General features: G+C 47.5%; 1 protein-coding gene across 2 annotated transcripts in view; it reads right to left on the bottom strand.

Annotated features, from left to right (window-relative positions):
* The window catches only part of LOC144511884 (collagen alpha-6(VI) chain-like), a 158239-nt gene that overhangs the window by 123290 nt on the left and 19210 nt on the right, over positions 1 to 15739 (bottom strand). The window contains exons 4-5 of one of the 2 annotated variants that reach the window (XM_078242317.1): positions 12278 to 12316; positions 3907 to 4527 (exon numbers count right to left, since the gene is read on the bottom strand). In XM_078242317.1, coding sequence (XP_078098443.1) covers positions 3907 to 4527; positions 12278 to 12316 — 660 coding nt within the window. The remainder of the gene's footprint in view (positions 1 to 3906; positions 4528 to 12277; positions 12317 to 15739) is intronic. The other variant, XM_078242325.1, reaches the window with a different exon arrangement.

The following is a 15739-nucleotide window of genomic DNA, read 5'->3' as shown; positions in this document are numbered from 1 at the left end:
CATCTGCCATCATAAAATGGAGTTCTAGGATTAGTATTATACTTTTTACAATGTACATTCTTCTTGCAAGCTGAGGTTGTCTGGCCGAGCATTGCATTCCCACCTCTGGGCAAGAAGCTCTGTGTTCATGGCCCACTTCAGGACTTAATGGACAATGGAAGATGCAATCATAATATGGATAAACGAGTTGATTATCAGCCTGTGAGTCCTTCCAGTTTGCTCAATGGCAGGCAGTAAGAGCAGGAGAGTTTCCTGGCCATCCATATTGCAGAAGGCAACAGCAAACTACTGCAGTAATCTTTAAATTTTGTTTTATTTGTCTAACCTTTGTTGAGCCAAAGTTAGTTTAGCCAATTCTCACGTACAATAACAACCTGGCCAAGAGGACAACGCCCGCAGCAACAGAAGTCACACAATAACACAATTCATTTAAACACTAAGAACAATAACATACAAATTTGCAGTGGAAAAGAAGACAGTTTAGCGAATATAAGCATAAATCAACAGGACCTTAACCCTTCAGCAAAAGGCTGTAATAACACTGGCTAGTTTCAGCTTTAATTGTGCCTTGTTCCAGTCATTGGCAGCCACAGACTGAAATGAATTATGATAAAAAAACTGTGCTCACTCTTGCAGTGATCAACTTGACCTCAGTTTATAAAAAGAGATAGTAAACTGTCACAAACATTTCAAATAGGCAGTTGTTTTCTCGAGCAGGGTTCAAGAAATGGACAGAAACCAGTGGAGTTGGCGTCTTAGGTGCAATGAGGGCCAGTTAATCAGGGAGTACAAGTCACAGTGATGGGTGCGGAGAGGGGCATCATAGACCAAATCCATGGTTGCCAATGCCCTCAGGGTATAGTGCCTGAAGGAGGAAGAAGATCCTTTTTGCAAACTGGCTGAAGTTTAACGGAGTTGAGTGATCCAATGATTGCATAATAGCAACTTACAGAAATCTATGGAAGTAACATTCAAATTAACTTTGCTAGAATAGAAGAGATTTGATCCAAACTCGACACCTAAAATGAAACATCGTTTGGAGGAATCCATTGAGGGTTTCCAAGTTGCAAGCAGAGAAGAACTATATCATTTCCTTTATACTTTGGGTGAACTCTTGTACTTATCAAGTCCAGCAAAGTGAGTGGACTGTTTTCAAACCCTGGCACTAAAACCCGGGATTGGGATCTTGACTACAACCGATTTCCATGAGCTCATAAGTGATATTGAACATTGTGCAATCATCAGCAAACATCTGCAATTCTGACCCGATATTAGAGAGAAGATTATTGATGAAACAGATGAATTTATTTGGGCCGAGGGTACTAACATAAGGGACATCTTCAGTGAAAGCCTGGAACTGAGATGAATAACCTCCAACAACCAGAAACATCTTCCTTTGTGTTAGATACGACTTCAATCAGCCGGTAGTTTCCCCGCAGATTCCCACTGACTCCAGTTGTGCTAGGGCTCCTTGATGCCACATTCGGTCAAAGTTTGCCTTAATGTCTCGGACAGACATTCTCAGCTCAACTCTTTTGTCCACATTCGGACCAAGGTTGTATTGCAGTCATCATTGAAACCCCACAGTGCAGAAGGAGGCCATTCAGCCCATCGTGTCTGCACCAACAACAATCTCATCCAGGCCCTATTCCCATAACACCACATATTTATCCCACTAATCCCCCTAAACTATGCATCCTGGGGCACTAAGGGGCAATTTAGCATGGCCAATCCACCTAACCCGCACATCTTTGGACTGTGGGAGGAAACTGGAGCACCTGGAGGAAACCCACGCAGACACGGGGAGAATGTGCAAACTCCACACAGACAGTGACTTAGGCCGGGAATCAAACCCAGGTCTCTGGAGCTGTGAGGCAGCAGTGCTAACCGCTGTGCCACCATGCTGCCCCAGTCAGAAGCCTAAAGGCCCTGGAGAACCATTCACGATCACCGGAATTCTCAAAGTGCTTTATAACTAATGAAATACTTTTGAAATAATAACAGAAAAATGCAGGAAAATCTCTGCAGGTCTGGTAGCATTTTTGGAGATGGAAGCAGAGTTAATGGTTTGCGTTCATTTGACTTTTCTTCAGAGCTCACATGGACTCGAAACATTAACTCTGTTTCTCTCTCCACAGCTGCTGCTGCTCGGCCTGCTGAGTTTTTCCAGCTTTATCCACCACATTTCAGATTTTCAGCATCTGCAGTAATTTACTTTTAATTAAGTACTTTTGAAATGTCGTGACTGTTGTAATGCTGGAAACACAGTCGCCAATCTGTTTACCAGATTATCAGATAATCTGTCATGCTGTTGATTGCGGGTGGCATGGTGGCACAGTGGTTGGCACTGCTGCCTCACAGTGCCAGGGACCCGAGTTCAAATCCGGCCTCAGGTGACTGTCTGTGCAGAGTCTGCACGTTCTCCTTGTGTCTGCGCGGGTCTCCTCTGGGTGCTCCGGTTTCCTCCCACAGTCCAAAGATGTGCAGGTGAGGTGGATTGGCCATGTTAAATTGCCCCTTAGTGTCCAAATGATATGTGGGTTAGGAGAATTTGTGGGGTAAATGTCTGGGGTGACGTGGAGAGGGCGGGGGATGGGCCTGGGTAAGATGCTGTTTCAGAGAGTCAGTGCAGACTGAATGGCCTCCTTCTGCACAGTAGGGATTCGAAGATAAATATTGACCAGGGCACTGGGAATAACACTCCTACTCTTCTTCAAAATACTGCACTGTAATCTCTAATGTTGTGCGCAGTTTTGGTCACCTAATTACAGGAAGGATATTAATAAGGTTGAAAGAGTGCAGAGAAGGTTTACAAGGATGTTGCCGGGACTTGAGAAACTGAGTTACAGAGAAAGGTTGAATAGGTTAGAACTTTATTCCCTGGAGCGTAGAAGAATGAGGGGAGATTTGACTGAGGTGTATAAAATTATTATGGGTATAGATAGAGTGAATGCAAGCAGGCTTTTTCCACTGAGGCTAGGGGAGAAAAAAACTAGAGGACATGGGGTTAAGGGTGAAGGGGGAAAAGATTAAAGGGAATATTAGGGGGGGTTTCTTCACACAGAGAGTGGTGGGAGTATGGAATGAGCTGCCAGATGAAGTGGTGAATGTGGGCTCACTCTTAACATTTAAGAAAAACTTGGACAGGTACATGGATGAGAGGGTTGTGGAGGGATATGGTCCAGGTGCAGGTCAGTGGGACTAGGCAGAAAAATGGTTCGGCACAGCCAAGAAGGGCCAAAAAGCCTGTTTCTGTGCTGTAACGTTCTATGGTTCTATGGTTCTATTTATGTTTCCATAGGTTTTTTTTTAGATTTTAATGGCATCAGGGGGTATGAGGAGTAAGTGGAAATATAACATTGAGATTGAGGATCAGCAATGATCATATGGAATGGTGGAGCAAGCTAAAAGGGCCGAATGGCCTAGCTCCTGATCCTAGTTCTATGTTTCTAATCATCTGATAGGGAAGGTGGAGCCTTATGGTCTCAAGTCATCGAAAATCCCTCAGCACTACACTGGAGTTTCAGCCTCCTGGTGCTCCGGTTTCCTCCCACAGCCTGAAAGACGTGTTAGTTAGGTGCATTGGCCATGCTAAATTCTCCCTCAGTGTACCCGAACAGGTGCCGGAGTGTGGCAACTAGGGAATTTTCACAGTAACTTCATTGCAGTGTTAATGTAAGCCTACTCGTGACACTAATAAATAACTTTAAACTTATTTTTGAATTCAAGCCCTGGGTGTGAGCTGAACTCTGAACATCTGACTCAGAGGGAAAGTGTTGCCAACTAATCGACCATCAGCACTTCAATTCAATACAAAATTCATCTCCGAAGTCACCTTCCCCACCTTAGCATGCGGATCACACGAAACAATATGTAACACCAGAAAATAAAAATGACAGGCCTCACCCTGATGGAGTTGCTGAGTTTGTTCGGGAATCATTGAAATCTGCTGAAGTATCTCATTGCAAATCTTCTTCTGAATTTGTCCCTCTACATGCTCTAATTGGTCGAAGTGCTGGAGTATGCTGACATAGCTTTCTGCGGGATAGGAGGCGATTTTGCGGAGTTCACTTTCGACAGCGTTTTCGATTCCGAAGGCAAACACAGAAACGCCAGAACGTCGGAGGGCAACGGCTGCTTCTGTCACTTTATCCTGGGACTTGCCATCCGTGACAACCACCGCAATCTGAGGAATACCTTGATTCAGGCGACTTCCACCCCTGGGGTTAAAGTACCATTGCCTCAGATATGCCATAGCTGCTCCCGTGTAGGTTCCTCCACCTCTGTATGGTATGTTTTGGATCTGTTTCAGGATGTCAGGCTTGCTCTTTAAGCTGTTTAGATAAAGCTCTGGCATTGTGACTGTGCTGTACTGAACCAAACCAATGTGGATCTGTTCAGGCCCAACATTCAGCACATTGACAAGGTTGTAAAGGAATTTCCGGATCAGCTGGAAGTTTCTTTTTCCAATGCTACTCGACTCATCCACAAGGAAAACAATGTCAGCAACTGAAGCAGATTGGCAGACTGGAAAGAGAAAAGGATAAGCAAATCATAATAATAAAATTGCATTTCTACCCGTCAATGTAATGCCCAATTTCCCTCGTTACATATCGATGGCAAGTTCAAGGTCCGATTAGTGGGGTAAATGAGTGGGAACCAAAATGAATGGGAAAGGAAGGCAGGAATGAATGAATGAATGTGGGGGAATATGGGGTAGACAGATGAAGCAAGGCTAGGGGAATGAAGGTTGGAGTTGGGAAAAATCTGTTTGTGTTGCAACAGCTAAAAGGATCAAGGTTCACCCTATGTCTGTAGTTTCTGAGGCTTGGTTTTGTTCCAGATTCCATAGAATCCCAACAGTGCAGAAGGAAGCCATTCGGCCCATCAAGTCTGTGCCGACTGTTCAAAAGAGCACGTCGCCCAGACCCACCCCCATCACTCTCTGCCCCTACCCTATCCCCAGAATGCCACACATATACCTTGTCTAATCCACCTAACCTACACATCTTTGCACAGTCAAGGCTAATTTAGCATGACCAATCCACCTGATCATCTTTGGACTATGGAAGGAAACCCAGAGGAAACCCCACGCAGACATGGGGAGAACGTGCAAACTCCGCACAGACAGTCACCCAAGGCTGGAATTGAACCCGGGTCCCTGGCGCTGTAAGGCAGCAGTGCTTACCACTGTGCCACTGTGTCGCCCATCTGCAGATCAAATTAAACAAATATTTTATATTGATCTTCGCTGTAGAGAATATCAGTAAAATCCCAGAATTAGCTGTAAATCAGGAAATGGAAGGGCGGAAGGAACTCAAGAAAATTATAATCACCAGGGAAATGGTACTGAGCAAATTGTTGGATCTGTGGGCTTTCAAATTCTGGATGGACTTCACCCAAAGAAGTGACTAATGAGGTAGTCGAAGCATTGATTTTAATTTTACAAATTTGCTTAGAATTGGGGAAAATTCCGTTAAGCTTGTAAAATAGCGAATGTAACTCCTTTATTCAAAAAGGGAGGGAGACAGAACTGAAGAAACTATAGATCAGTCAGCTTAACATCTATCATAAGGAAAATGTTAGAAGCCATTATCAAAGAAGTTTAAAGTACTAAAGAAGGGCAGCATGGTGGCACAGTGGTTAGCACTGCTGCCTCACAGCACCAGGGACCCGGGTTCGATTCCCTGCTTGGGTCACTGTCTGTGTGGAGTTTGCACATCCTCCCCGTGTCTGCGTGGGTTTCCTCCGGTGCTCCGGTATCCTCCCCCAGTCCAAAGCTATGCAGGTTAGGTGGATTGGCCATGCTAAATTGCCCCTTAGTGTCTGGGGGACTGGCTAGGGTAAATACGTGGGGTTATGGGGATAGGACCTAGGTGGGATTGTGGTTTGTGCAGACTCGATGGGCCAAATGGCCTCCTTCTGCACTGTAGCCTTCTATGATTTCTAACTTACAGCAGGGCACTTGGAAAAATTTAAGGCAATTAGAAAGAGTCAACATGGTTTTGTGAAAGGGAGATTGTATTTGTTGGAGTTCTTGAAAGAGTTACATGTGCTGTGGATAAAGGAGAACTGGTGGAGGTACTGTCCCTAGATTTCCAGAAGACATTTGATGGGGTGCCACAGTTATTGTGGAGAATATAAGCTCATGGTGTAGGGGGGGTAACATAGTGGCATGGGTAGAAGATTGGCTAGCTAACAGGAAACAGTTGGTAAAAATGGGTCTTTTTCTAGTTGGCAGGATGTTACGGGTAGTGTGCTATAGGGGCCTCAACTTTTTACAATTTATATAAATGACTTGGATAAACGGACTAAAGGTATGGCTACTAATTTTGTGAACAAAACACAGATAGGTAGGAAAGTAAATTGTGAAGAGGATATAAGGGTGCTACAAAAGGACATCGATAGGTTAAGTCAGTGGGCAAAATCTGGCAACTGAATTATAACGTGGACAATTGGCAAATTGCCCATTTTGTCAGGAAGAATCAAAGATAAGTTTAGGCATCAAAATGGTGAGAGATCGCACAGCTCTGAGGTGCAGAGGGATCTGGGTGTCCAAGTCCATGAGTCACAGAAGATGAGTATTCAGGTACAGCAAGTACAAAAGCTAATAGAATATTATTACTTATTGCAGGAGGGATTGAATACAAAAGTAGGAGGTGATGCTTCAGGTGTACAGGGCACCATGAGACCACGCCGGAGTTTTACCACCCTGCCCGCCACGGGAATTGGAGCAGACGAGGGGTGGGCCATGGAAAGATCCGTTGACCTTGGGCAGGATTTTACAGTTTTGGGACGAGCGTGGCCGTAAAACCCCGCCCCACATCTGGAGTATTGTGTACAGTGTTGGTTTTCTTATTTAAGGAAAGCTATAAATGCTTCAGAAGCAGTTCGGAGAAGGTTTACTAGATGAATCCCAGGAATGGGCAGGTTGTTTCATGAGAAAAAGTTGAAGAGGTTGGGAAAGGCCCCCTTCCACCTTCTTCTGTCAGGAAAAAGATACAAAAGTTTGAGATCACGTATCAGCCGACTCAAGAGCAGCTTCTCCCCTGCTGCCATCAGACTTCTGAATGGACCGACCTCAGATTAAATCAGTCTTTCTCTACACCATTCTCTACTACATTCTGCACCATCCTTTTTCCTTCTCCCCTATGTACTCTATGAATGGTATGCTTTGTCTGCATAGCGCAAGAAACAATGGGCCCGATTTTACCATTTAGAGACTAAGTGCCGGGTACGGGCGTCAAATAGATCTGAGCCCGGAGGCCGTGCTCCAGCGCGCCCATACGCTTTTTTCCGGCGCCGGTCCAGTGGGCGGGGCTTACAAATCTGACAGAACGTGCCCGGGCGTGAAAAAAAAAGCAGAGAGCGGAAAAAGCCTCTCTGCCGTTCATCCTCTGGTCGGGGGGGAGGAGGGGAGTGGGTGTGACGTCTCATTCCCTGGGGGGGGTGGGAGGGGAGGGGGTGTGACGTCTCATTCCCTGGGGGGGGTGGGAGGGGAGGGGGTGTGACGTCTCATTCCCTGGGGGGGGCGGTGGGAGGGGAGGGGGTGTGACGTCTCATTCCCTGGGGGGGGTGGGAGGGGAGGGGGTGTGACGTCTCATTCCCTGGGGTGGGTGGGAGGGGAGGGGGTGTGACGTCTCATTCCCTGGGGGGGGGTGGGAGGGGAGGGGGTGTGACGTCTCATTCCCTCGGGGGGGTGGGAGGGGAGGGGTGTGACGTCTCATTCCCTGGGGGGGGGGGGGGGGTGGGAGGGGAGGGGGTGTGACGTCTCATTCCCTGGGGGGGGTGGGAGGGGAGGGGGTGTGATGTCTCATTCCCTGGGGGGGTGGGAGGGGAGGGGGTGTGACGTCTCATTCCCTGGGGGGGGGGAGGGGCAGGGGTGTGACGTCTCATTCCCTGGGGGGGGGGGGGGGTGGGAGGGGCGGGGGTGTGACGTCTCATTCCCTGGGGGGAGGGGGAGGGGCGGGGGTGTGACGTCTCATTCCCTGGGGAGTGGGGGAGAGGGGGTGTGACGTCTCATTCCCTGGGGAGTGGGGGAGAGGGGGTGTGGCGTCTCATTCCCTGGGGGGGGTGGGGGAGAGGGGGCGTGACGTCTCATTCCCTGGGGAATGGGGGAGAGGGGGTGTGGCGTCTCATTCCCTGGGGGGGTGGGGGGGGTTCCGCTGCCAGTCTGCGGCCGATCCCTCCTGGCACCATCACTGATTCACTACCAACCACAGATTACTCTTCCCTGCAGGTGCGAGAGAGCGGGAGAGATGGCTGTGGCTGGTAGTGTACCAGTGATGGTGCCAGGAGGGATCGGCCACAGACACGTAGTGGAATCCCCCCGACCGGAGGGTGAGAGTCACACCCCCTCTCCCCCCCCGCCCCCATAGGATGATACGTCACACCCCCTCCACCCCCCCCACCACCCAGAGGATGAGACGTCACACCCCTCCCCTCCCACCCCCCTCCCCCCCAGGGGATGAGACGTCACTTCCCCTCCCACCCCCCACCTCCCAGAGGATTAGACGTCACACCCCTTCTCCCCTCCCACCCCCCCAGGGGATGATAATTCACACCCCCTCCCCTCCCACCCCCCCCCCCCCCCCCCCCACCAAGAGGGCGATGTGGGCCCGCCCCCTCTCCTCATCCCACCCCCCCCCGCAGCCAGAGTTCCAACTGGGCCCACCCCCCCTCCTCCGGCAGACACCAGCGGACCTGTGTGAATCCCGGTCACTTCAGCCGTGGCTCGAAGTCAGTGTCCAGGAACGTGCTGCAGGCTGTCGAAGGACTGAAGGTGAGCGGGAACGATGGTGGAGGGAGACCACGGTCACGGTAGGTTAGAGGTGTGCTCTGCTGGGGAGGCCTGCCTCCCAGAGGGGTCCGATCCCGGGGGGCGGTGGGGGGGGGGGTGGGACTGCCTCCCACAGGGGTCCAATCCTGGGGGGGCGGGGGGGGGTCTGCCTCCCAGAGGGGTCCGATCCGGAGGGGGGGGGGGGGCTCCTGCCTCCCAGAGGGGTCCGATCCCGGGGGAGGCTCCTGCCTCCCAGAGGGGTCCGATCTCGGGGGGTGGGGGCGGTGGGTCTGCTGGGTGGTTAGAGGGTGTGTCCACGAAGGGTGGGCCTCAGCGATTCCCCTGCCGAATAAAAGTACAAGCTGGACTTTTATGTATCAGGTTGGTAAAGGCGCGGACGCGAATTGGGCCGGACGCTGGTAAAGGGGGAATTGATGGTAAAGTTGGGTGCGCCGATGTGGGCGCGCACCGGAACGGCGCCCGAATCGGCTGTTGATAAAGGTGCGATCCGCTAGGAATCGGGTGCGGATCGCGGCATAGGCCCGACACCCAACTTTACCGCCATTTTGCGCCTGAAAACGGGCCCGAAGTTTTGGTAAAATCGGGCCCAATATTTTTCATTGTATGCTAATACATGTGACAATAATAAAACAAATCAAATCAAAAATTGTATCCACTAGAGTTTAGAAGAATAAGAGGTGACTTGATCAAAACACTTAAGATCCGGAGGGGTATTGACAGAATGGATGCAGGAGGATGTTTCGTCTTGCTGGAGAACCTATAACTAGGGATGACGATTTAAAAATAAGGGGTCACCCATTTAAGGCGGAGATGAGGAGAAATCTCTTCTCTGAGGATCATGAGTCTCTGGAACTCTCTTCCTCAAAAGACAGTGGAAGCAAAGTCATTCAATATTTTTAAGGTTGAACTAGATAGATTCTTGATTAACAAAGTGGTAATAAGTTATTGGAGTTAGGCAACAATATGGGTTGAGATCACAATCAGATCAGCCATTTTCTTATTGAATGGTAGAGCAGGTTTGAGGGGTCGACTGCCTACTCCTGCTCCTAATTCATTTGTTTGTATGTTCGTATGACTAAACTGTTCCACCCAGATATTTTGGTCCATCTCCATTTTTTCAAACGTAGGAGTAACATTGGCTGTTTGCCTGTCCTCTGGCAATATTCCAGCAACTATGGAACTTTTATATTATCAGTTTGTGGGTCAAATCTTCCAAATATCTATCCTACCTCTAGGGGAATTCAAATACTGACCCTCCCGACCACTCACACTGAACGACCCTCCCCTACTAACCCCCTACTACCGTCCCAACTACCTGACTAACCCCAGACTCAACTTGACTACCCCACTGATACAAACCAACTACACCTGGAAAACCTCAGCAGGTCTGACAGTATCTGTGGAGAGAGAATAGAGCCAACGTTTCGAGTCTGGGCAACCCTTTATCAGAGCTATGACCTGATATGACCTCCCTGCATTTGCAATCAATGCTGTGAATGATAAAGGCAAGTGTCTCATATGCCTTTCTCACGACCCCGCTAACATGCCCTTCTGCATTCAGGGAACTATGGACAAACACGCCAAGGTCCCTTTGTTCATCAGAACTTCCCAGCGTCATGCCATTCACTGAGTACTTCCTTGTCAAATTACTCCATCCAAAGTGCATCACCTCACGCTTTTCAGGGTTAAATTCCATCTGCCGCTTATCTGCCCATTTGACTATCCCATCTGTATCTTTCTGTAGTTCAAGACACTCAACCTCACTGTCAACCAGCGGCCAAACTTGTGACATCCGCAAACTTACTAATCCTATCACCCACTGTCAGAGGAATTCAGAAATCCCTGGGTTTAAAAACTAATAAGATTACTAAACAGGGGAAATTAACTTAGAATAAGGACCACAATGAGCCTTATACTTATTGTATACAAAGGTACTACTTGCATAGATGCACACATAACTAACATTATAGAAATTAAACATGTATTGTATATATAGCTTTGAGAGGCTGGAGGGAAGAGTAAAGAGGGAATGGATGATCTTGGGGGAGGGATACTTCTGATTTGAACAAGTATTTTTGAATATATTGTGAACCTTGGCCAAAATGCAAACTGCCCTGGATTATAATGGGAAGACAGTTAAACCAGATAGGCCACATTCTTTGGGAACACTAAGCCACACAATACAGTTATGTTATCAGAAGAAAGTGATGGAGAGTGCAAATTCTCATACTTTAGAAAATGAATCGAAGTATTCACAGAGTATATAAATTATTCAATTCCTACTGATAATAAGGCAGAGCAAGACAGTGGGAAACGTCACCCTTTCAACTCTGTGGCTCATGGTGAGAAAGCAACCTTTGAACCTTACGGATTTACGTATGTGAGGTTGCTTAGTAACAGTGGGTAGGAACTTCCAGATTCTACAGATCAATGAATTCCTAATTCTGCTAGAAGGTAGGATGCAATTGGCCAAGGTAAATAATGTGTACTATTGTGATTGGAGAATCCAGTTAGGATGACAGGTGGGGGAAAACAATTTTCGATTTCCGTTTTGCCATTGCATTGTAGACTTCAGAAAGAAGTTGGCGTGTCCGGCTGCCTTTCTCCCAGCACGCGTTGGTCAATAAAAAAACATCTTTAACCAACATACCAGCATTTCACAAGTCTTTGTATTTCGCTGGGTTTAGCTCAATACTTAGCTTCTGAGAGAAAACTATGCTTCACCCACATAGTTCGCTCCACTCGACCAACCTGGCTACCCCTTGACCTACTCACCCACCTGCCCACTTATCCATCTCACCCATCTATCTACCTATCCACTTATCCACCGACCCAACCTACCCACCACACTCACTCACTCACCTCACCCATCTACCCATGCTATCGCCCCTACCCATTCACTCATTGATACACTCACACATTCACCATCATTGAAAGACTGGACATTTAAATAGACCATTGGCCTTAATCAGGGAGCATGTCCTGTCTTCCTCCAACTCTTCTCTGTTTTGAAGGAGTTTTCAAGTGGACATTGCGCTCTGTATTTCTGGAAAAGCTGGACTCAGAAGGTCGCAGAAGAAACGTGAAGCAGATTCGAGTTGGGGGGGAGCTTTCAAATGGAGAGGCAACCCGATAAAGATTGTCTCTCCTCTGAAGATCTGGGCCTGTGTTTATCTACTATCTCCTCCCTAGTTTCCTTGAGTATATCTATCAAAATCCTATGTCTTCTCCTTCTTCTTTTTGCTAGTTTATCATTGAAAGAACTGTTAACCAATGGCTTGTTCCTGCTCAATAATACTGCAGATCTTACCTTCTCAAGTGTATATCCCACAACATTTTGAAAATTGCTGCTGAATCTGCTTTCTGGCAGTGCATTCCAGATTATAGCAATTTGCTGTGCTAAAAAATAATATCCTCACCTCCTTCTAGCTTTCAAAGACATTTTAAATGCAAAATTAAAAGTTGTTACCATCTTACCTGAGGGTTCCTCCTTATTTTTATTCTCCTGACTGTCTCCTAAAGGGAAATAAAATGGAGAATTCTTTTGATTTTGAACAGTGTTGAAGTGAGTTAGCTTTAAAGAAACACAACAACATTTAAACACCAACATAGATCAGATAAAAGTACTTGAGTTCAAGTTAAAAAATGTAAAACAAAATTCAGATAGGAAGGGAGGGTGGGCAGGGTGAAGAAAGTTCTGCAGAACTTAGCTGAATAGATACCTAAGAGATGTTAAGACCTGGGCCAGAATTTTTGCATTCTCTGCATTGGCATACCACTCCCATGGTGGGATAGGTATGGTGATGGTAGTGCAATTGATATAACTAAATAAATATATTGTTCTTTTATGTTTAAGGGGAATGTTTAAAATTCAGCTTTATTCTACAGGCAGTCGGTATGCCTGGATAACATTTAGCTCCGATGTCGTAAAAGCAGGATAATTACTCCTTTCAGCAAGGAATTTGTTACTTTGACAGAGCTAACAGATCTTTATTGACATAAAAATGTTCTTTGGGAAGTTGATTGACAGGGTCATGCGATGATGTGGTTAATGGGCAGAGCTGGGTCTGGAGCAGAGAGGAGAAGCTTTTGCAGCTTAGAATTGTTTAAAGCAGAGGTTTCTGCAGGCTGCTCTGAAACTCATTTTTCTCACTGAAAGCTTCAAGATTGTCTACATGCATTATAGCGAGTATATTTATGCTTGCTAACTGTATTTAAAGTGTCATTTAAGTTTGTAAGAGGAATATTGCTTATTTGGAACAGGAAGAGTCATGAGCTAGCAAATGAAGTTGCTTCCTTTCATTTTTAAATATTGTTCAACTGTTAATGGTTAAGCTGCTTCATTTGTTAGAGTTATATTTAAACTGTGTTTTACTGTAAAAGATCCCTTAGCTGTTTGTGGAATTATTCCTGTAGTGAAGCACCCTATCCTCACATTAATATCAAAATAGAAAAATTGTTGGGGACGAGTCTGGCTTCCTAATATAACTTGGTGTCCTGATCCAATACACTGACGGAGGGGAGTATGAAATTGTATTGACAGGATTTTCTACTCATTTTACTCAGTGGAGGGCAGGTCCTCAAGCAGGAAATCCATCCTTGTCCCATCTGAGACCCTTAAATGGGCTGTTTCCCACCCAGCCTCAATTTTGAGAGGGCTTGCAGACGGTTGAAAGCTTAATGGGAGAAAGGCAAAAATAAAGTACGATCTTGGATGGAAAATGGTTGTGGAGGATGCAGGGGTCACTCCTCCATCAAACCTCCCTCCCCACCCCCATGGCCTATCCTGAGACCCTGATCATGCACAACCATTTCTCCCCTAGACCTCCCCCCCGCCACCAATTAATGGACGCTTAAGGGCCTTATCCAGTCCCTGCTGCTTTTTACACATAGTAAGAAGTCTCACAACACCAGGTTAAAGTCCAACAGATTTATTTGGTAGCAAATACCATAAGCTTTCGGAGCACTGTTCCTTCGTCAGATGGAGTGGAAATGTGCTCTCAAACAGTGCACAGACACAGAAATCAAGTTACAGAATACTAATTAGAATGCAAATCTCTACAGCCAGCCAGGTCTTAAAGGTACAGACAATGTGGGTGGAGGGAGCATTAAGCACAGGTTAAAGAGATGTGTATTGTCTCCAGACAGAACAGCTAGTGAGATTCTGCAAGACCAGGGGCAAGCTGTGGGGGTTACTGATAATGTGACATAAATCCAACATCCCGGTTTAGGCCGTCCTCATGTGTGCGGAACGTGGCTATCAGTCTCTGCTCAGCGACTCTGCGCTGTCGTGTGTCGTGAAGGCCGCCTTGGAGAACGCTTACCTGAAGATCCAAGGCTGAATGCCCGTGACTGCTGAGTGCTCCCTCAAAGGAAGAGAACAGTCTTGCCTGGTGATTGTCGAGCGGTGTTCATTCATCCATTGTCGTAGCGTCTGCATGGTTTCCCCAATGTACCATGCCTCGGGACATCCTTTCCTGCAGCGTATCAGGTAGACAACGTTGGCCGAGTTGCAAGAGTAGGTGCCGTGTACCTGGTAGATGGTGTTCTCACGTGAGATGATGGCATCCGTGTCGATGATCCGGCACGTCTTGCAGAGGTTGCTGTGGCAGGGTTGTGTGGTGTCATGGTCACTGTTCTCCTGAAGGCTGGGTAGTTTGCTGCGGACAATGGTCTGTTTGAGGTTGCGTGGTTGTTTGAAGGCAAGAAGTGGGGGTGTGAGGATGGCCTTGGCGAGATGTTCGTCTTCATCAATGACATGTTGAAGGCTCCGGAGGAGATGCCGTAGCTTCTCCGCTCCGGGGAAGTACTGGACGGTGAAGGGTACTCTGTCCACCGTGTCCTGTGTTTGTCTTCTGAGGAGGTCGGTGCGGTTTTTCGCTGTGGCGCGTCAGAACTGTTGATCGATGAGTCGAGCGCCATATCCTGTTCTTATGAGGGCATCTTTCAGTGTCTGGAGGTGTCTGTTGCGATCCTCCTCATCCGAGCAGATCCTGTGCATTCGGAGGGCTTGTCCGTAGGGGATGGCTTCTTTGACGTGTTTAGGGTGGAAGCTGGAGAAGTGGAGCATCATGAGGTTATCCGTGGGCTTGCGGTACAGTGAGGTGCTGAGGTGACCGTCCTTAATGGAGATGCGTGTGTCCAAGAATGCAACCGATTCCGGAGAGTAGTCCATGGTGAGTCTGATGGTGGGATGGAACTTGTTGATGTCATCATATAGTTGTTTCTGTGATTGCTCACCATGACTCCAAAGGAAGAAAATGTCATCGATGTATCTAGTGTATAGCATCGGTTGAAGGTCCTGTGCGGTGAAGAAGTGTTGTTCGAACCTGTGCATGAAGATGTTGGCATATTGAGGAGCGAATTTGGTCCCCATGGCTGTTCCATGTGTCTGGATGAAGAACTGGTTGTTGAAGGTGAAGATATTGTGGTCCAGGATGAAGCGGATGAGTTGTAAAATTGCATCTGGAAACTGGCAGTTGACGGCATTGAGTACTGAGGCCGTTGCAGCAATGCCATCATCGTGGGGGATGCTGGTGTATAGTGCCGAGACATTCATTGTGACGAGGAGTGCTCCTGGTTCAACTGCTCCATGTGTGCTGAGTTTCTGTAGGAAGTCCGTAGTGTCGCAACAAAAGCTGGGGGTTCTTTGTACAATGGGTTTCAAGATGCCCTCGACATAGCCGGAGAGGTTCTCGCACAGGGTTCCATTTCCTGAAACGATGGGACGGCCGGGTGTGTGTGCCTTGTGTATTTTTGGGAGGCAGTAGAGATCTCCAACGCGTGGAGTACGTGGGATGAGAGCACGGAGGGTGTTTTGAAGGTCCGGATCAAAGGTTTTGATCAGAGTATTGAGTTGACGGGTGTGTTCTTTGGTCGGATCTGTGGGTAACTGTCTGTAGTGTTCCTCGTTGTTCAGTTGTCGGTACATTTCTTTGC

This window comes from Mustelus asterias, chromosome 2 (assembly GCF_964213995.1).
Source record: "Mustelus asterias chromosome 2, sMusAst1.hap1.1, whole genome shotgun sequence".
In the NCBI taxonomy this organism is placed as follows: Eukaryota; Metazoa; Chordata; class Chondrichthyes; order Carcharhiniformes; family Triakidae; genus Mustelus; species Mustelus asterias.
The sequence above is the reverse complement of the archived record's forward strand: the minus strand, read 5'-3'. Positions and strand labels throughout refer to the sequence as shown.